The sequence below is a fragment of the Vulpes vulpes genome, chromosome 14, assembly GCF_048418805.1.
Source record: "Vulpes vulpes isolate BD-2025 chromosome 14, VulVul3, whole genome shotgun sequence".
NCBI lineage: Eukaryota > Metazoa > Chordata > Mammalia > Carnivora > Canidae > Vulpes > Vulpes vulpes.
In genome coordinates, this window is record NC_132793.1 from 88,916,810 (window position 1) to 88,937,925 (window position 21,116).

The 21,116-nt window shown below is 42.8% G+C and overlaps 1 protein-coding gene across 2 annotated transcripts in view; it reads left to right on the plus strand.

The window, feature by feature from the left end:
• Nucleotides 1–21,116, plus strand: part of ADAMTS17 (ADAM metallopeptidase with thrombospondin type 1 motif 17) — a 326,554-nt gene that overhangs the window by 229,107 nt on the left and 76,331 nt on the right. For both annotated transcript variants that reach the window (XM_072737129.1, XM_072737130.1), the window contains exons 15-16: nucleotides 362–482; nucleotides 16,138–16,218. In XM_072737129.1, coding sequence (XP_072593230.1) covers nucleotides 362–482; nucleotides 16,138–16,218 — 202 coding nt within the window. The remainder of the gene's footprint in view (nucleotides 1–361; nucleotides 483–16,137; nucleotides 16,219–21,116) is intronic.

Sequence of the window (21,116 nt, forward strand, 5' to 3'; positions counted from 1 at the left end):
CAATGGAAGCTGTAAGGGAGGCAGAGGCCTGGCCTCTGCCTCAGGTAGCACTAGAAGGGCCAGGCTTCAGGCCTCAGCAGGAGTGCCTTTTTTGCCTTCATGGGCCTCCTCCACTGTAACAAATAATAAAAAAATATATCTGACAACTACGTGGGTGTAAAGACAGATATAGTATAAGCTCGATTCATTTTTTTCTCTTCTGATTTTAAATTAAAATATTTTCTTGGACCTCTGAAAGGATGGTGGGCCCTAGGTACCAACACCTGCTGGGCCCATTGGACAAGTCAGCCCTGTGGAGATTTGCTTTGAAAAATGCCTCTGAGTCTTACACCCAGAATAACCCAGCCCTTTGGTCATTCAGAAAATTGGCTGTGATGGCATCATCGGGTCTGCGGCCAAGGAAGACCGGTGTGGGGTCTGCAGCGGGGACGGCAAGACCTGCCGCGTGGTGAAGGGCGACTTCAGCCACTCTCGGGGTACAGGTGAGTGCGAAGCACAAGGGAAAGGGATCCCTGACCACTCCTGGAGGACAAGCGAGAGGGAGACTCAAGGGGATACTGCAGCTGCAGGACAGCCTGTGGGTGTTTATATTTTTTATTTCCTTTGCCCAAAGCCAAGGATCATATGCTTTCATCATTAAGGGCTAGTCGGTAATAGATAGGTGACCCAGCACTTCAGTGTTATGCTTGCTGAAAGGCAAAGAGGAAACATTCTTGCCAGAATATCATGAGGTTCCTAGAGGTGAATAGTTTGCCTGTGGAGCTCAGTGGTACTGCCTGCCCAACCAGCTCCCCTGAAGCTTCGTACCAGCCCATCTTCTGATGCAACACCTTGCCAGGACATTTTACCTATAGAGGAAGAGGTTTGTTCTGACTTTTCTGTCACTTAAAGTAGGATGGCATTTACACACATTCCTAAAATGTGCATGAAGCCTTCTGTTCCAGGAAGTCTGAGAGTGGCTTCCACCGACCGTGAATGCAAAGTCAGGGAGTCTGCTGTTTCCCAAATGTAGACCTCCCCCAACGCTGTGCTTAGAGGTCCATAACATTCAACTGATCAACTGATGGTCTTTTTTTTTTTTTTTAAGATTTTACTTATTTATTCATGAGAGATACAGAGAGAGAGGCAGAGACACAGGCAGAGGGAGAAGCAGGCTCCATGCAGGGACCCCGATGTGGGATTCAATCCCAGGCCCCAGAATCACTCCCTGGGCCGAAGGCAGGCCCAAGCCACCCAGGTGTCCCCAGCTGATGGTCTTTTTAAGTCTTTCTGCTTGAGCCTCCTGCACAGCTGTCGGCTTCCTTGACCAGAAATGGGAGATGGGTTCTGATCTCTTGTCCTGGAGGACACCAGCTTTTGACATCGAGGGAAGTATCTGGGTTGATACATAATGAGGGGAGCAGGAGGCAGGCAAGTCATATGGGGAGAGAGCTCTTCTAGAAACCTATTTGTGTGGTCCCTCACCCCACATCACCAAGAGCGACATTGCCAAGGTAGTTTGTTGGATGGAGCTGAGCTGAGAGGCCTCTATTCTAATTTGAATGATTGCTTTGGATAGAAGCTTTTCAGTTCAGTTTTACCCTCACAGGAGAACAAAATCCCACAGAACAGGCTTCTGAGAATGAGACGGAGAGAAGTCTATACAGACCCCCATTTCTCCAGGTGGATGGAAGAACTGATCTGGAGGAAACATTCCTTCTCGATACCCTGCAGAAAGGGCAACCTATTGCACAAGCATTTTGCAGGAGCTGGTGAAAGCAAAACTAGAGGCAAATGCAAGCACAAAACTTAATTTTAAAATTATGCTTAAAAATTACATTTGAGGCCAGGTTTCTGGTTTTTAAAAACAGGTGCTCAGCATATGAAATAGGAGAATCATGTGAGAATCTGTGCCTGCTGTGTGGCTCCTGAGGTAAACTGAAGATCATGCTAGAACCAGTCAGTTTGGGGGAAAAGTGCCCTCAGAAGCTGCATCCTCCAGGACAGTATCCACTCTAGTCTATTCAAATTTTAATTATAGTTAAAATTAAACTTAAAAATTCAGCCCTTAGTGCTCCAATCTCTAGTGCTCCATTGCCACATGTGGCAAGGGGCTCCTGTGCAAGACAGCCCACAGAGAGAACATTTCCATCCCCACAGAAAGTTCTCAGTTGGGACACCTGGGTGTCTCAGTGGTTGAGCGTCGACCTTTGGCTCAAGTTGTGATCCTGGGTCCTGGGATTGAGTCCCACATCAGGCCCCCACAGGGAGCCTACTTCTCCCTCTCCCTATGTCTCTGCCTCTCTGTGTGTGTCTCTCATGGATAAACTTTTTTTTTTAATGTTGAAAAAAAAAGTTCTCAAACAACACTGCTCTGGAACTTGGGTGATTTCTATTTGTTTTGACATGTCTGAGGCCACTTTCTCTATTGGGACCCTTAGCTCCAGTTTGCAGCGAGACTTTGACCTTGTCTGTTATGCCAGCAAGGGCAGCTAGGAATAAAACCTCTGCAGTTGGCAAGTGTTACTACTGATTAAAAAAAAAAAAAAAATAGGGCAGCCCCGGTGGCTCAGCGGTTTAGCGCCGCCTACAGCTCAGGGCGTGATCCTGGAGACCCGGGATCGAGTCCCACGTCAGGATCCCTGCATGGAGCCTGCTTCTCCCTCTGCCTGTGTCTCTGCCTCTCTCTCTCTCCTCTCTGTGTATTCTCATGAATAAATAAATAAAATCTTTAAAAAAAAAATAAGAAGCACTAGAACCCTTTATTTAAATCAAATGTTGTGCTAAGCTCCAATAAACTGAACTGACCACAGTTGCTCCCTTACGTGGAAGGCAGGTCAAGCACAACTGTGCCCACTCCTGCCCCCTTGAGGAATTCACCAGAACACTAAGGCCATTTCTGCTACACACATCTTTGGAAACCTCCACTGCTTGCATAGCAGCTCACTTCCAAGAGAACCCCAATAGGGAAAGAAAAAAAATCCTCTTTTTTCCCCCAGAGTCTAATCTACTTGTTGGCCTTTAATCTTGGTATGAGTAGATCCATTCTTCCAATCATAGTAACCTGTTGTTGTTTTTTTTCTCTCTCTCTCCTTTCTCTGACCTACCTCGTGCCTGAGTCCCATCTGTGCACAGGAAAAAGGGGGGTGGCAGGAATGTGCAGCCTTCCTCCTGGGGGGGAGGTCAGGATTCTGGGGTCTGGCTGCCACTCCCCCGTGGAGGGACAGGTGGCCATTGGAAACCTCATGAGGGTCAAGCTCTTGCCACCCTAGCTCATGATATTTGTGCTTCCTGCCAGCTTCTGGGGCACAATAGCCTTAGCAAACCTTCAGAGAAAGATAAGCACCCACTAGCTTCCCCCACCTGGAAAAGTTCTGTCCTTCTGAACAGTTGCCAGATGTCACACCTTTGTTTTAAAGTTTGAAGCTGTTTTTTTCCAAATCCTGATGTTTGGGGCCTGTGAGCAGAAGCTCATATCAGTGTGGATTCTGCTTGCTGTAGCTGTGCATGAAATGCTCACTCACACATGAATGCATCACTATTTAATATAGTTCCATCAAACACAAACCTATAATTGGGGTCTGACATTCTGGAATGTACGTATGCAAAGGTACAAATGGTTACCCAGTAAACATTTATTGAACACTACTCTGTTTTAAGTATGAGATGTGCAGAAATAAAAGTTAATGATCACTAAGTTGGTCACTGCCTACAGAAGGAGGGTACCCCCAGGCAAGCAGCTTGAGTCCATGTGTGAGGCAGAGGCTGCTCAATGGGGGGTGCTCTGGGGCCTCAAATTCTGGTGGGGTGCCTTGTCCCGGCCTGCTGAAAGATGAGGGTGGTCCCTGAGCCATAAAGGATGAGTAGAAGTGAACTGATGGTGGGGGTGGAGGAAAGCTATTTCAGGCTGAAGAAAAAACCAAACTTAGAAACCAAAGCCCCCAGGTCACGTCACATCTGGGTGACTCCAAGTACAGCCGGGTGGATTCACTAATCCTGTCAGTTTAGATAGGAAGGTAACTTTCATCTCTGCCCAGCTAGAAAGACTGGGAGAAGGAGGAATGTCTTATCACCCTTAAGGGTGAATATCAAAAAGAAATACCACACCACAGAGATAACAAGTAATCAAATTCAGGATTTTTGCCCAATTATATGAATTTCTGACCCTTGCCTGAACTCTTCTGGATTTTTTCACCTAAGTGTTTGGGTTGAGACTACACACACACACACACACACACACACACACTCAGGATGCCAGGATGCCCCCCTCTTGTGTCCTTGAGGGATCACAAAGAGCAAATGGGAATATGGCATTCTGAGTGTGGGCTGGTTATTACCCCCCTGGCATGTTGACTCCTGACTTTGGACAACCAAGGCCCTTAGCAACTCAGCTACAGAAGGGATCTACTCCAATGGCTATTGTATTGTTTCTCTAATGGATGGGCTTGAACATGTTCAAGCCTTTGATTGAGTTGAAAGAGCTGAGTTTATTTTTAATTTAGTGATCTGAAAGTTCTTCGTAGGATGCCTCTATCTCATTCATTAAAGTATCACTATAACTATTTTAACTTTATTCTGTGCTCCTCCTTTATTCTGTGCACCTACAAAGGTGACTGGTGGCCCCTGAAGTCCCCCTGGAGAACACCCATAGCACCCCATGGGTTCTGAGTCACTTTGCACTTAATCTTGAAGAGAACCTTCTCAAATAATGAATTCTTAAAAGGAAAGGTGATGGGATCTATCCCTTTTGAGTGTGGATAGATCTGCAAGTCACATATGTATTCAATAATTACCTTGAGAAACTCTGTGACATGCCAAGTTCTGTTCCCTGGGTGTAGGATATGGAGGTTCTGTGGGGAAATTTACCCTGTATAATGACAAAAAATGACTCTTTTCTCCACCGCATTTAAGAACTACAGTATCAGTTCCTTGAAATGTGCATGTAAGCCATTTACAGTATATTTCTTTTCCTCAGTCAAGAATAATCTTTGTACGAAGGTGTCCACATGCGTGATGGCAAAGGCTGTTCCCAAGTGTTTCTCATGTAAGATGTTTGTATGTCATGCACAGTACTAGAGGTGACATGCCTGGTGTGGGACTCTTTCCTCGCTTCTGTGCCTGAATGTGTTCTGAGAAGAGTCAATGGGAATGAGTTGTGCATGAAGTCATTGGATAGACACTAAGGCCATTTATCACTGCTATATGATATTTAAGACTGATTGCCAAAAAGAACTGTGGAATAAAACCAATTTTAAAGCTATAAAAGGTAAAGGGTTATGAGATTGGGAGACCAGAAACATGTATCAATGTGCCAGGGATACATCTTCATTTTCCTCAGTCACACCTGGCACTTTGGCAGAAAATGCTAAGACACACCAGAGAATTAGCCACAGGGGGCACTATCTTCCATAGGGAATAGTATCACAGAGTTGGACTTCCCAAAGGGCAGGGAATAAGAGCCTCCTGGTCTTCATACTGGAGATCAGGTCATGGCCTTGCTTTGGCCCACCTACACTGCTCTCACATCATTGGAACTGGACAAGGGTATTAGTATGACCCCACAGGCTTTCCAAACAGGTCTTTCCAGTTAGACCCAGAACAACCCTTAGGGATAAACATAAAGACAGTAGTATTCTCATAAACAGCTTTATTTTTAAAAAAAGGGGGGGGGCGTGGGGGAGAGAGAGAAAACTACAAACTTACACAAAAGCCTCTCCAAGCATTCTGTAAAACAATTACCCCTCCCCTCACCCCCCCCCCAAAAAAAACCTGTTGTTCCTTTCACATGTTTGATACAGACTCGTGAAAGAGTTCTAGACCACCTCGCCAGAGTTTTACCTGTATTCCATCATGGTACCTACCCAACACAATTGTTTCCTTCCAAAGAAAGTTAACATTACTAAAAAACAAGGGAAAGGTGTGGCCACATCATCATCTAAAGTACTTGGGGAATTCAGACAAAAATTATTTTGCAGGGGAATGGGTTCATAGCCCGGTCATATTAACTATTCAGAAGACTTGAGATAGATTTCAGGTCAACATCACCTTGATGTCCCTTTGAACAACTCATCCTTAGAGCAAAAATGACATGTTCTCCTAGAAGGATGGCAAAAGGCACTGAATTTTATCCATGGCTTCATCATGGAACTAAAATCATGTCCCTCTAACTGGATTTCTCTTGCTTGATGGCAGAGACTGGAATGGAAAATTATTCCAAAGATAAAGTCTTGCCTACCCTACCTAAAATGTGACGTTATCTTGTGAATTCTTAGAGTACATCCATCCCCCTTTAGTGATTTTTCATGCCCATTCAATATATGGTATCTGGCATCTGCATAAGGGACCGTCTGGTATGAGGGATGACAAGGTACTTTGGGACTTGGTGATGGGCCTCTTGCCATTCCTGGTCACTCTTTACACCAACCTCAGCATGGGCTTTGAGCTGTGGGTCAAAGGAGGGGACCATCAGAAAGAGGACAGTGAAGTAGAGGTGATTTCCTTGGTTTATGAACAGAACACCTGCCTTTTTTTCCCAGGGATTATCTCTTTCATTAGTTTTCTGCATATCTTAGAAAAGTTAGCAGAACCCACGTGTGGGCAGTGACTCCCCTGGCCTATTACTCAGAGGTCACCTGAGGGTGAGCCTCCCCTGATTGTGTGTATACCCTGAGCTCTTCACTACTTATCTGCTCTGCCCCCAGCATGCTTGAGAGAGGAGAGAAGACAGGGTCCTTTTCAGTGTTACTTTTTTTTGCCAAAGTTAAGTTTAAACATAGGTGTGGTGACCATGCATTGGTCATAAACATACTACCTTGCTGTGGAATGTGGTAAATGAACAAATCTGGATCTTGGCAGATGGCATCCATTGCCTCTAATCCTAGCAGCCTCATCATGCTAACACCAAGATTTATTAGTCACAAAATAGGAAGATTCCATGTAACAGCAGCTTTTTTCCAAGAAGAATTCAGCTCCCCAAGCAGATCCTGTTCCCAGGTCAGTTGTGTAGTTGAAATGGAGATTCCTCCCCAGAAAAGGTTCCCATTCTAGTGACCCTGAACAATTTTGTCTCCGTTGTTGACACTTTACTGTCTTGTATGCCTAGAATCCAGTAATTCTTCAGACTCCCCCAGAAGGAATGAATTTCTCTAAGAAAAATTTGTGGTACAAAGCTGAATGCTATAATCCTAAAAGATGTGTTCTATTGTTTTGTTTTGTTATGTTATGTTTGTTTTGTTTTGTTTTGTTTTGGTGGCCAGACTTTTTAAGTAGAAAAGCCTTGCTAGAGCAAAAAACTGTTTTCAATCACGAGCCCCCTGCCTCCCCCTATGAGGACTGGACAGTTCAGGGACCGTGTGCAGTCTCTCCGGGCAGGCCAGTGATGCCATCCCCTGTGGGAAGTATCTGGAAGGAATCATCCTGGAGGACCACACCCCATCTGGTTAAAGTTACCCTGCCTGGGAATCAGGATCAGGGCACAGAAGTAAGATAACCACTGCCCTCAGACCAAACTGTATTTATATCTGTGAATCCCCCCTAAGCATTAAGTAGAACATGTATGTGTGAAACTTCTGGAGCTGAATCTATGGTAACAACACCCAGGTATTTGCTGTCAAGACTGACAGACACTGCTTAACTTTCCATCCAAGATGGCTGGCTGAAGAATAAGTGTTTCCACTCTTCCCAGGCTCACCTTAACAACGATGAAAAGGAACTTATTAAGAGGTGCCTGGGTGGCTCATTCGGTTGAGTGTCCCACTCTTGATCTCAGCTCAGGTCTTGAGTTGTGAGTTTGAGCCCCACATTGGACTCCACACTGGGCATGGAACCTACTTTAAAAAAAAAAAAAAGAAAAGAAAAGAAAAGGAACTTATTAAGAAGTTTAAGGGGAACAAGGACATCTCATGCATAGAACCCGAATAATAGACTTGGATTTGCTGCAATAAACAAATAAGACACAAATCAAAAGCCTCCCAAATCTCAATGGCTTAACACAAAAGTTTATTTCTTGTTCCTGCTGCATGTCCAACATGGGTGGTAGGAGGGTCTGCATATTTGAGTCTCTTATGGACTGGGGTTGACAGATTTCATTGTTCAGAAGCTGTAACAAGCACCTCGGCTGGAAAAAGGGAAGACAGTAAATCAGGCCCTGATGTTCTTCAAGCTCCTATGTGCACATCACTTTCACTCACATTTTAAGGATCAAAGTATGTCCCATGGTCACAAGGTTTTAAGAGGGCGTGGAAGTACATCCCTGTCTTTTCTGGACAGACACCTGGAGATATTTGGTGGCCAGCATCATGACATAGAACCTGCAGAAAACATTTTGCTGTTTCTGTGGTTAGCACCCAACAACGGCTCCCTGCCCTCCAGCTGAAAGCCAGTCCTGATGGTCAGCCAGTCCTGCCCATATTCACAGAGACAACCCATTTATAGCATCCTTCCTGAAAGAGCTTGCAACACAAATGGGAAAGACTAAGGAAAGCTGAAAGGAGGACCCATGGGAAAAATAAGATCACTCAAGTAATAGAAGTGAAAAATCTATACCAACTATTCTCAAAAAAATTTGAGATGCTACTGTATTCATAAAACTAGTACAGAATGTGAGATGCCTGAGTGGCTCAATTTGTTAAGTGTCTGCCTTTAGCTAGGGTCAGGATCTAGAGTTCCTGGGATCAAGCCACACATCCAGCTCCCAGCTCAGTGGGAGACTGCTTCTCCCTCTCCCTCTCTCTCTGCTGCTACCCCTCCTTGTGCTCTCTTTCTGTGTCAAATAAATAAAATAAAATAAAATAAATATAGTACAGAATGAGAAGAAGCCATCAGAAAAGAAAAAATCTCAAAAGTATGACTCTCAAATTAAAAACGTGTAATAAAGGGCATCATAAAGAAATGATAAGTAACAGACAAAAAAAATGTTTGCAATAAGTTGAGTAAGTAGAGTTTGAGTTGATAAATATAGTTAATAGGTACTAAGATATACTTTTAAAATTCCTGCTGATCAATTAAATAAAAACAAAAAGCCAGTAGAAAAATGGGCAGTGCTTATCAACAAGGCAGTTAACTGAAAAGGAAGTGCAAATGGCCAATCAATATGTAATAAAATGCCAACCCACACTGATGAGAGAAATGCAAATTAAATCTCCCATATAATTTTTTTTCACCTATTGGATTAGCAAATGTTAAGAAGATGGATGATTTCAAGTACTTAGAAGTCTGAATAAACAGACAACCTCATAGAGTGTGGGATGACATATATTAGTCAAGTTGTTATGGAGGGCAGTTAAGCTATACAAGTAACATTTAAACTCATGTATATTTGACCCAGAAATTCTCACAGCGGATCAGGTAGGACGTGGCACTGTTCACTGCAGTATTATTTCTTTTTTTTAAAGTACCTCTCTTGAAATATAATCCACACACCATAAAATTCGCCCATTTAAAATGTGCAATAACATGGGTGTGTCACACATGCACAAAGCTGTGCAAGCATCACCAGTCATCCTAAAAAGAAACCCCACAGTCAGCAGTCATCCCCCATCTCCCTCCTACCCTGGCCCTCAGCAACTACTCTCTCTGTCTGTTTCTCTGTTCTGAACATTTCATATAAACAGCACACACTATATGTGGTTCCTTTGTGACTGGCTTCTTTAACTTCACATAATATGTCACGGTTTGTCCATATTGTGGCATGTATCAGTGGCTTCATTCTTTTTATTGCTGAATAATATTTCATTGTGTGGTTCTACCACATGTTTTAAAAATACGTTCATCACTTGATGGGTATTTGAGTTGTTTCCACCTTTTTATTTTTTTTTAGGTATTATGGATAATGCTGATGTGAACATTTGTATGTAAGTTTTTGTGTGGACATCTGTTTTCATTCTTCTTGGCTATATACCTAGAAATGGAATTGGTAAATCATATGGTCATTCTATTTAATTTTAGGGGACACTGCCAAGCTCTTCTCCAAAGTACCTGTACCATTTTACATTCCTACTAGCAATGAATGAGGGTTCCATTTGCTCCAAATTCTCTTTTTTTTTTTTTTTTAAAGAATTTTATTTTATTTTATTTATGATAGTCACAGAGAGAGAGAGAGAGGCAGAGACACAGGCAGAAGGAGGAGAAGCAGGCTCCATGTCCCTGGAGCCCGACGTGGGATTCGATCCCGGGTCTCCAGGATCGCGCCCTGGGCCAAAGGCAGGCGCCAAACCGCTGCGCCACCCAGGGATCCCAGCTCCAAATTCTCTATAGGACTTCTTGTCTATTGGTTTGGTTATAGGCATCCCACTAGGTGTGAAGTAATATCTGATGGTGGTTCTGTTTTGCATTTCCCTAATGACTAATGATTTTGAGCATCTTTTCATGTGCCCACTGGCTATTCATCCATCTTCTTTGAAGAAATGTCTATTAAAATCCTTTGCCTATTTTTAAATTGGATTATTTGTTACTTTATTACTGAATTGTAAGCTTTCTTTATATATCCTAGATGGTTTCTTTATCAGAATGACTTGCAAATGTTTTCTTCCAGTGTGTGAGTTTGCTTTCTGCTCTCTTGATGGTGTCCTTGGAAGCACAAAGTTTTAAATTTTGATATATTCTACTTTTACCCCCCTTTTGTTGCTTGTGCTTTTGCTGTCATATGTAAGAAACGATTGCCTAATCCAAGGTCATAAAAAGTTTACTCTTATATTTTCTTCTAAGATTTTCATAGTTTTAAGTCTTAGATTTAGGTTTATGATCCATTTTAGGATAGGTTTTCTGTATGATTTGAGAGAAGAGTCCACCTATCCATGTATGTGGATATCCAATTATCCCAACACTGTTGAAAAGACTATTCTTTCTTCATTTAATATTCTTGGTACCTTTGCTTTTAAAAAGTCAATAAGGAGTTTATTTCTAGATTCTCAATTATATTCCATTAATAAACATGTCTGTCTTGGGGTGCATGGATGGTTTCGTCAGTTGAGCACCCAATTCTTGCTTTCCACTCAGGTCATGATCTCAGGGTCATGAGATTGAGCCCTGCTTAATGTAGAGTCTGCTTGTCCCTCTCTCTCTGCTCTTCCCCTCACACTCTCTCTCTCTCAAATAAATAAAATCTTTTTTTTTTTTAAAAGCCTGTCTTTATGCCAAATGCCACATTATCCTCATTACTATAGCTGACTAGAAAACTTTAAAATGAGTAAGCATCAGTTCTCCAATTTTGTTCTTTTTAAGTATTGTTTTGTCTATTCTGAGTTCCTTGAATTTCCATATAAATTTCAGGATCAGCTTCTCATTTTTGGCAAAAAACAGAAACAAAAAGCTGGAACTTTTATATAGACCATGTTGCAGCTGTAAATCAGTTTGTGAAGTAGTCCCACTTTAGCATTAAATATTCTTCTCCATGAACATGGAATGTCTTTCCATTTATTTAGATCTTCTTTAATATCTTTCAACAGTGTTTTGTAGTTTTTGGTGTAGAAATCTTGGACGTCTTTTGTGAAGGTAATTCTTAAGTATTTTTTATGCTATTTAATTCAAATTGTTTTCTTAATTTCATTTTGAACTGTTCAACCCTAGTGCCTAGAAATGTAGTTGGTTTTTGTATATTGATCTCATATCTTGCAACCTTACTAAACCAATTTTAATAGCTTTTAGTGTATTCCTTAGGATTTCTCTATATATAAGATCTTGACATCTGCAAAGAGATGTTTTTACTTCTTCCTTACTAATTTGGATGCCTTTTAAAAATCTTTCTTGCCCAATCAACATGGAGAAAACTTCCAGTACAAACCTAAACAGAAGTGTCAAGAGTGGACATCCTTACTTTCTTCCTGATTTTAGGGTGAAAGCATTAAAATATTTCATCATGAAGTCTTATGTTAGCTGTGGGTTTTTTATAAGTGCTGTTTATCAGGTTGAGAAGGTTCCCTTACATTAATTTGTTGAGTGTTTTTATCATGAAGGAGTATTAAATTTTGTCAGATACTTTCTCTGAATCTATTAAAATGATCTTGTAGTTATTGTTTTTTATATAGATTACATTAACTCATTTTTACATGTTAAACCTTGAATTCCTGGGATAAATCTTATTTGATCATGGTATATAATCCTTTCAATATGTTGCTGGACTCAGTTGCTGCTATTTTGTTAGGAGTTTTGTGTGTGTATTCATACACAAGATAGCCTTGTTTCTAATAGTGAATAATTTGAAACAACCTCAACGTATGTCAGTAGGGGAGTAATTATGTAAGCCAAAATTTAAATGAAAAATTAAGTAGGGCTATACACACTCACATGGATTGATCTCCAAGATATATCATGTTAAAAAGTATAATATAATACAATAGTCATAATGTTATTCTTAATGTTTATGTAAAATATAGATGAATATAAATATTTTTAATTTTCAGAGATATATGTGTATATCTGAATGAATATACATCAGATTGATAGTGGAAGTTCCCACAAGGAAGGAAGAGGGATTAGGAAGACATGAGATTTCCCTATATTATAAAATTCTTAAGAGAAAATATACATGTGTATTTGTATCAATTTAAAATGCATAAAGCTTTACAAAAATAAAAATTCACTGATACACATAAACCCATGCCCTAACAATTAAAAGTCCTGCTAGCCCATGACACCATCCTGTTCTTCCCTCTTGCACAAGCCTACTGCAAGCAGCTGATACAATTAGAACTTTGTCACATAAAAATTAGTAATAAACTTAGAAAATCAGAACAACAAAAAAAAATCAGAACAAGATCTATCACTGCAATAGGAAAGGGATAAAAGACAGGAGAACAAGTGAATGAAAAGAAAATACCACCAGCAAAATATTGCCAGGGAGAAGATGAAAATTGTGACCAAAAATTACTTCCATAAATTCCAAAAACTGATTAAACAATAGCCTCAAAAAAACAAGAACTCATAACTAAGATACAAGACCTCAGTGAAGATACAGTGGAGCAACAGAGGGAGATGAAACATGATATGGCAGAGCTAAGGAAAGGTGTCAAGGAAGAACATTGATCCATCACAGAAACCAAGTTCATATGGAAGCAAAAGGAAGTGACATCACTGATAACACAAAAAGCATAGAGAACAGGACTGAAGAAAATGAGCAGAGCAAAATGGAAATGAACAAAGAATCAAAAGGGGAAGAGACCAAATGAATACAATGGAAGAAAAATAAAATCAAGCATAATTCGGTGTCCCCCAAAAAGAAAGCAAACAAATAGATCAGAAAAATATATATTTAAGTAGAATAGTAGTATAGCCTCATGTTCTAGGAAAAAATTATGCTAAACTAAGACTAGCTTAATAGTTAATAGATTTTAAAGATAGGACTCTTTTAAGCATTCAGTCCAAATTTTAGGTCACCTAATAAAAACATCAGATTGGCCTGTCTTCTCCTCACTGACATTCAATGGAGCAACTCATAACAATGGGCACAGAGAAAGAAAGTATGAGCCAAGAATTTTATACCTGTCAAACTGACATTCAAGTATAAGAACAACAAACAGCATTTTTTTTTTACTATATTACACTTCAAAAAATATAATTCCTACAAGCCCATCTCAAGGAGCACAAACTTGAGGCAAGTACGAATTTATTAAAGAAACTGGCGGAGGGACGCATAATGAACATTAAATTAATTTTTAGGTCTAAGATTAAAACAACTGCAGGAATCACCTTAGCAAAGGATAAATGTCATAAATAAATACAATGTAGGATTCATATAATAAAAGTTGAAAGGAGTATGTAGGAAAGTGGAGGACAGTGTAATTTTTCCTCATCTTTTAATATCCAGGGATTAAAATATTTCACTTACCAGCTGACAAACTACACAGTAGAAATCTAAATATAATTAAAGGTTTACATAAAAACATCAGGATAAAAAAAGAAATAACAATTAACTAAAATGTATTGGTGAAGGAAAGACAGAACTAATATACTGACCCATGTGCCATGTTAGTCATGCCTAGTGTGATTACAGTTCAGCTACCCTGAGGTCTTCAGATTGTTTGGAGGAAAAGAAACAATGACAATTATCAGTAGATGCAAAAAAGCACTTCACTAACTTCAGTATCTCTTTGTAACAAAAGCTCTTAAGTAGGATAAAAGAGAACTTCCTTAATCTGATCATTGATATCTGTCACGTTATCACAGAAGACATCATTTTCAGTGGGAAAACTTTGGAGTCATTCCTGTGAACATCATGAATAAGGCAAGGATGCCACAATTTCATGTTGCATACAACATGGCTTTGCAAGTTCCAACCAGAATGGTAAAAAGAAAAGAAAGTAAAGTCATAATGATTAGAAAGGAAGAAAAAAAAAACTATCATATGAGCAGATGTTTCAATTAGCTTTACAGGAACCCAGCCAAAATATACAAAGTTTTATAAATAATAAGAGTGTTAGAAAGATAGCTAAGTACAGAATACATCTTTTTAGAGAAATATACGTTCTACAATAACCTTTTGTAACTTGAATTTTGTACTTGGGCACACACTGCTTAGCAAAACTCTATTTTAAAGTTGTCCCTGATCTTTTAAAACTCCATACAATATCCTATTCATGTAAAATGATACACGTATTTTTATATGCATTAATAGATGCTAAAAAGGCTAGTCACCAAAATATTACTTTTTTAGGGGTTATTTTCTATAGTGCAACATGTTACTGGTTGATTTCGGTTCTTTCCCTTCTGTGGTTTGAATTATCATGTACTATTTTTATAATAAAAATAAAGTTAGTTTTACTGTGAGAAAATGAGGAAATAAACCAACCCTTCAAAAATAGATATTTCCATAATCTCTACATAGTTGGGCTCAGAAATCTCTCATTTTTAAAGCTCCCTTGCTGACTCTGATGATCACATTTAGGAACCACAGGAGAGGGATTCATAATCTAATTCGGGATCATCATCTAAATTGCTGAAGCAAACACACATAACCCTTGTCTAAAACCCAAATGAAAATCAAAACAAAACAATTACTGGCCTGCATTTCAAAATCTCACCATTGTCCTGGCCTCATTCATTGACAGACACAGTTAACCAGGCAGCAGCCAGCCTGGCAGCCTAGGTCATACCCTCCCTGAATCTTCATTATCCACCCACTGTCTTCATTATCCATGCCATGTGGGGTCAGAGTATGGGCAGAGGAAGGCCCCATGCCTCTAAGGGCCTCCTATTTTAGTTGGAAATACTCAAGGAGATAGACAAGAGGATGCGCTGGGAGAGTTGCAGAAATGCCCAGAGGTCAGTGGAAGCAGGAAATGGTGAACAACATGTTAGGAGTGGTTTTGTCATTGGGCAAGTAGCTTAGCTTCTGCTAGCATTCCAAGAATTTAGGGACAGCTCAAAGTATAGCAAAGCCCAAAGGAACCTAAGTACAGCGAATCCCAAAGGAACTACAGATGAAGTGGTGAGGGGCACTCAGCATCTGTGCTCCAGGGAGAGGCTGTTCACACAGGATTCTAGGCTGCCTCCGTCTGGTAGGGCTGCTGTCACCAAGTACCACAAACTGAGTGGCATAAGCAACAGACAATTACTGTCCCATGACTCTGGAAGCTACAAGTACAAGATCAAGTTGTAGGCAGGGTTGCTTCCTTTGGAATGCTGTAAGGAAGAATCTGCTTCATGCCTCTCTCCTAGCTTCTGGTGGTTTGCTGGCAACCTTTGGTGTTTCTTGACTTGTAGATGGATCATCCCTTCAGATGGATCTCTGCTTCATGCTTACACGGAGTTGTGTGTGCATGTCTATGTCTGCTTTCCCCTTTTTATAAGATTAAGTGCCCACCCTACTCCAGTGGGATCTCAATGGGTTATATCTGCAAAGACCCAATTTCCAAATAAGGTCACACTGTGAGGTCCTGGGGATTGGGGACATCAACATAAGAATGGGGGTGGGGAAGACACCCTTCACTCTCAAGGTATACAAATGGTGCTCTCTGGAATTTGGGCGGCCAGAAGGTTCTGACCATAGAAGAATGCTCCTTGTTAGTTGAGTTGATCTCTCAGAGTCAGACAAGCCTGCAGGCTCCAAAATCACCCTGAGGGTGGGTGTGGGGTAGGGTGGATTTTGGTGGGACACATGGTTCTATGTGGGCCTCTGATGGAGTGTGGAGGTGTGCTTCACCTGTTCATTATCTGTCACCGCAGGTTATATCGAAGCTGCTGTCATTCCAGCGGGAGCTCGGAGGATTCGAGTGGTAGAGGATAAACCTGCCCACAGTTTTCTGGGTAAAAAACAAAAAATAATCAGACTCTTGATTTATGTTCTAAGATTTGGATGATCAGGCTGATTATTTGGTCCAGCATCGTTCTCCCTATAATGATAGAAGTAATCAGAGTACACCACACAGTGCTGTCTCTATTTGGCTAAAGTGCAGGCACCCCCAGGGTGGATGGGTTGGGGCCAGGGGTGGGGATTAGTAGGAACTACCAACTTCAAATAGGATGGAAGATGACAGAGGGAAGGAAGTGAGGAATTGGGATAGTGAAAATCTCCCAAAGTCACCGCAGGAGAACCCAGAGCAGCACTAGCGTGCACAGCATGGTTACATTGTCCAGCTTACAAGCCCCTAGAAGCTGTTGATGGCTCTGGGGATGATTTTTTTTAGCTGGAAAAGAGAGTAATAGCCCTAGATCTAATGGAAGCACAAAAGAATACTAGTTTTCACCAAGTGCTGTGTACCCCAAACTCCTAGCAGCCAAACTCTATTGACTTGAGGCACAAATGCCTATGTCTCTGTATGGAAGGATGGGGTTCCATTCCAGATTGGTCTTCATTGCCTTCAACAAAACCACATTCTAAGCCTAAGAATTGTTCATTTAAACCCCTTCTTAGGCACAGAAGTCCCTCTGAGTGTATCCTAAACTTAACACCCAGACTCTCCGTTGGCACTTGCAAAGATCTGGCTGGTACTTGAGCACCATGGTAGAGTGGTGTGAGGGGACCCCTAAGTGTTCTTTATGAGGTTATGGGAGCCAGCAGAGTGCCCAGCAGCTGCCTCTACTCATAGTTCATGGGGATGGGATATTCTGTGACCCATGTCCTCCCGCCAGCCTTCCTCCTGTGTTCCTGTCTTGGGTTGGATTTCAAACTGGAGATGGCTGATCTCCTACTCAGGTACCCTTCTCCTGGGCCTCCCCCAATTATAATCGCCTCAGTCTGTGTTGCAAGGTTCTATTTGAGATTGATAAAAATATATAAGACATGATCTTGGCTCTTGGCTGTTTCTACAAAGCAGTGGCCTTTTTACTAAATTCTCAAAGAGCCCACCCCCTCTCTGCCCACCTAAGAAAACTAAGTCAACCTCACCAGCTTTTGCTCTGGAAGCCCTGTCACCTCATGCCCCCCCCCCCAAAAAAGTTACCATTTCCAACTGGTACATAAGCCTTCGCCTACCTGAAAGAGACATTTCTGCTCCCTGGGGGCACTGGGCCTTGGGGGGTGGCAGACACTGCCTTTGACATTATCTTGGTATTCCTGGGAGCCGGCACAGTTCCAAGATCACCTGATTGGTTCTTCTATCAAAGCACCAGTAAGTAAGCCCTCCAATTGAGTCCCTTGGCTTCTGGTGCTGGCTTCTGAGACTTCCAGCACCATTCCTGCACCTGATCCAGCCCCAGCTTTCTGTCAAAAATAGGAACATCTTCAAACATATCTGTTTATGTTCATTTTTATATGGCCATTCTTTCCTGTGGCCATATAAGAATGACAGAAGGGTATCAGAATCCTTTAGTTTGCTCAACTTCTGATTCCTCTAGTAAAAATGGACTTTTTCCTGGAACCTGTTTTAGGGCCATGTAACTAGTGAATGCTGCCCATGGGGGGCTAGCTCTCCTGTTAGTTCCCCTCAGCTCTTATAGTCTGTGGGCCACATATACAGATGGCACTAACATTGATATTTGTGGCTCCCAATCATTGAGCCGTGCCCTGCTTCACAGACCTGACCTGTCATCACCCCCAAAAGTACCACAAAGTATTGCTTTGCCTGTTTCAATGAGAAGGAGACTGAGGTTCTGGGAGTTCCATAGCTCGTCCAAACTCCTCATTTCCTCCAGGTCCATGGCAATTCACAGAGTCTCCCAGAATTGCTCTGATGCATTCAGTCACAGGCAGAGGTCAACAAGAAGGGGATGACTTTTCACTGGCAAACACGTGTTAAACTTGCCCATTGCTTTTACTCCTTTGTGTGGACTTCAAAGAGGCAAACCTCCATCCCAAGGAGATTGGTTCCGGGTCTCAGGACGACTCCCCTAGAAGCACTGCACCTCCAGGGGGTGCTGGAGCCAGCTATTGTCTTATCTTACTCATGAATTTTAATCCCAGTATCCCAGGGCCTGGTGTGTGAGCAAGGGCAAATCCAAAGGTAGCCCCCCTCGCTATGTTTCTAAAGTCAGTTCAAACAAGCCTTGTTTCCACTCGGGGCCGGGTGCCTTGGAAGTCACCCCGGTGTAACTTTGAATCATTCTCACATTTGCCGGGAGCAGTTCCTGAAGAATTTCACCCCACCTACCTTCAGCCCACGCTGCCTGGCTTTCTGCTGAAAACCACCTGGAACAGGAAATGTCTCTGCAGTTTGCATCCCTAGCTAAGAACAGAATTGGCAGAAATCCGAGTGAAAATAAAAGGAACTGACTGGATGCCAGGATTAGAAGTAGGTTGACTGCGGGTCAAGTCTTCTAGCAGAATCCAAGGGGAGAAAGACAGAAAGAAGCCCAGCTTCTGCGCAGTGCCACGCAAGAGGAGGGCATGGGTGGGGGTCGGACCTCTCACATCTGCCTCCAGCCAGCTGTAAGGAGGAACTGTGCCCCACCCGCCCCCACCCCGCTCCCCAGAATGGCTCATGACCTCTTCCCACTTTGACTGCCAGTCCAGGGACGATGTATAGACATCCACAGGGAGAGAGAAGGGCCCCAGGAGAGAAGCAGACATTTGCCACCTGACCTCTCGTTCCAGGCCATTAAGGAGGTTTTGTTCTGCCACAGTAGCAAGAGAGAGCATGTGCCCATCTTCATCCCTGCAAAAAGTCTCTTTAGCTGCTGAGAGGCTTCTGATGGCTTCTAAGCCAAATACACAAAAGCTGGCACTGTGATATTTTGTACAGTGACTTAAAACATCCAGCCTCTGACCCAGACAAAACCAGCAAGCAAAAATCTCCTCCCCAGCAAATCAGAACTTTCAGACAGCACAGGCCAAAGCAGGTGGCTCAGGACTTCCCTTTGTTCTTCACTTTATTATTTGCCCATCAAATCAAAGCATTTGTAATCACTTCAATAGCTCTTGTTGAATCTCTAGGCCTAAAAATCCCAATTTCAAGTGCAAACTCAACACAACCTGCTTACAGACACAGGGCACTTGCCTATAGCCATGAGGCCGCAGGACCGAGAGGGACAAGAGCTCATAGGACCCAAAGCCTTAACTCTGGGACCTTCTGTCAGAAAAAGAATAAGAATACAGCATTATATACAAGGCCTTGGAAATGACTCCTGCAGGTGGGCCAGGGAGCTTTCACCCCACCAGCTGTCACAAACCCTGCCGAGGGAAGCTCACTCTGGGTGGAGGCTGCTGCAGTTGGGCCAGGCTGTGGTCTGCGTTCTCACTGTCTGGAACTGACATGGCCCCACAACATGGATTTCTCATTGGACTCCACACTGAACCTGCATTTTGGCTACTAATCATGACCTCAATGTTCCAGCAGATTCTCTGAGATGGCTGTCCCACCCTTCTGAATGAATCTCAGGTGCTAAATCCTCATTAGAGCAGGAAGTTCTAGTGTCACCACTGGATCCCAGCACTTTGCAAATTTTGCATCTTGCTGAGTGTATGAGTCACACAAAGTCAGTAGACTTGAAGCAATCACCATGCTTCTCAGAATTTCTGAGCTCCTACTTTGAACTCTGTGCTTTTCCTACCACTGAGAAACTCATAAAGGATTGGCACCCATATCAAACCGTCCTGAAGAAGGGGTGCCAAGTGGCCGATGTAAAGCTGAGTCTACAGGGCATGGAAGCTTGCAGCCACCCGTGAAAGTGGCCACAAGCAGAGCTTGAGCATATAAAGTTTATTCTCTGTAGGGACATGAGAGCTCTGCCCACACTCCCAAAGCTGTGATAGTGTGAAACTTCCCCAAGTCAGCAGCTCCAGATCAGGCCCACCAAAGCAAAGACAGGCGCTCTCAGAACTTGAGGGTGGGGTGCCCCAGCAGTGGTGTGTGTGGCTTGGAGGAGCTCTGCATTGGCTGAGGTCACGCGGATTGCTTGAAAGCCACCTGCTGGGGGCATTTACACCTTGGGTAGCACAGGCACTATAAACCAAGGCTGCTTTCCCTAGAGAGCTGGTTGCCAGTGCTCCTCTGTCTGATGTGTTTTTCTGCATCCGGCCACTGACCTTGTTCTGGCCTAGCTGGCCAGCCACAGACTTCCACTGTCACTTCCCCTCCCTGTCTTCCTTGACTACACCCATTCCCCCAAGGCCTCCCCAGACCCATCCTGAAGACCGCCTCTGGCAATGTCTCCTCCACCTACCCCTCTCAGCACCTCTCCCTACTGACAAGCAGGACCCTGCTCTGGTGAGCAGAGGCCGACATACCCCAAGCCCCAGCTGGCTCTGTATCATCCCTTGTCTCGGCCACAGCAGGCGCCTCTGCTGACAGAAGCAGGGCTCCCCAGGCTGGCCCCCACACCTCTACGCACTGTTTCTCTGGATGGTTTTATAATCGCCTCCAGGTGTGCCCTCCTGCACTTTTTTCCAGTCCTTTCCACTCTTGATCCCCCCAGATGTTTGACTTTTGGCACAGAGGTGGGGTATCTCTCAGCATATAATTCACTGAGTCACCCTAAAGGGCCTTACAGAAAAGAATGAGGAAACACACAAACACAAGGTTGAGTAAGAAGGAGCCACCTCATCCTGAACATGAGTGCTGGCCAGGAGCAGAGGCCCAGGAGACAGTTTAAGGCATAGATGGAGCATCCCAGGCCTTCTAAATCTCAGGGTACAAAGCTTACGTGGTTAAGGATCATAGGGTGGTTCCTAGGAGTCCATACTAGTAATCTTCCTTCCCAACCTGCTCTGCCCCTATCATGGTTAGTATTTAAAAAACAAAAACAAAAACAAAACTCTGAAAGACACA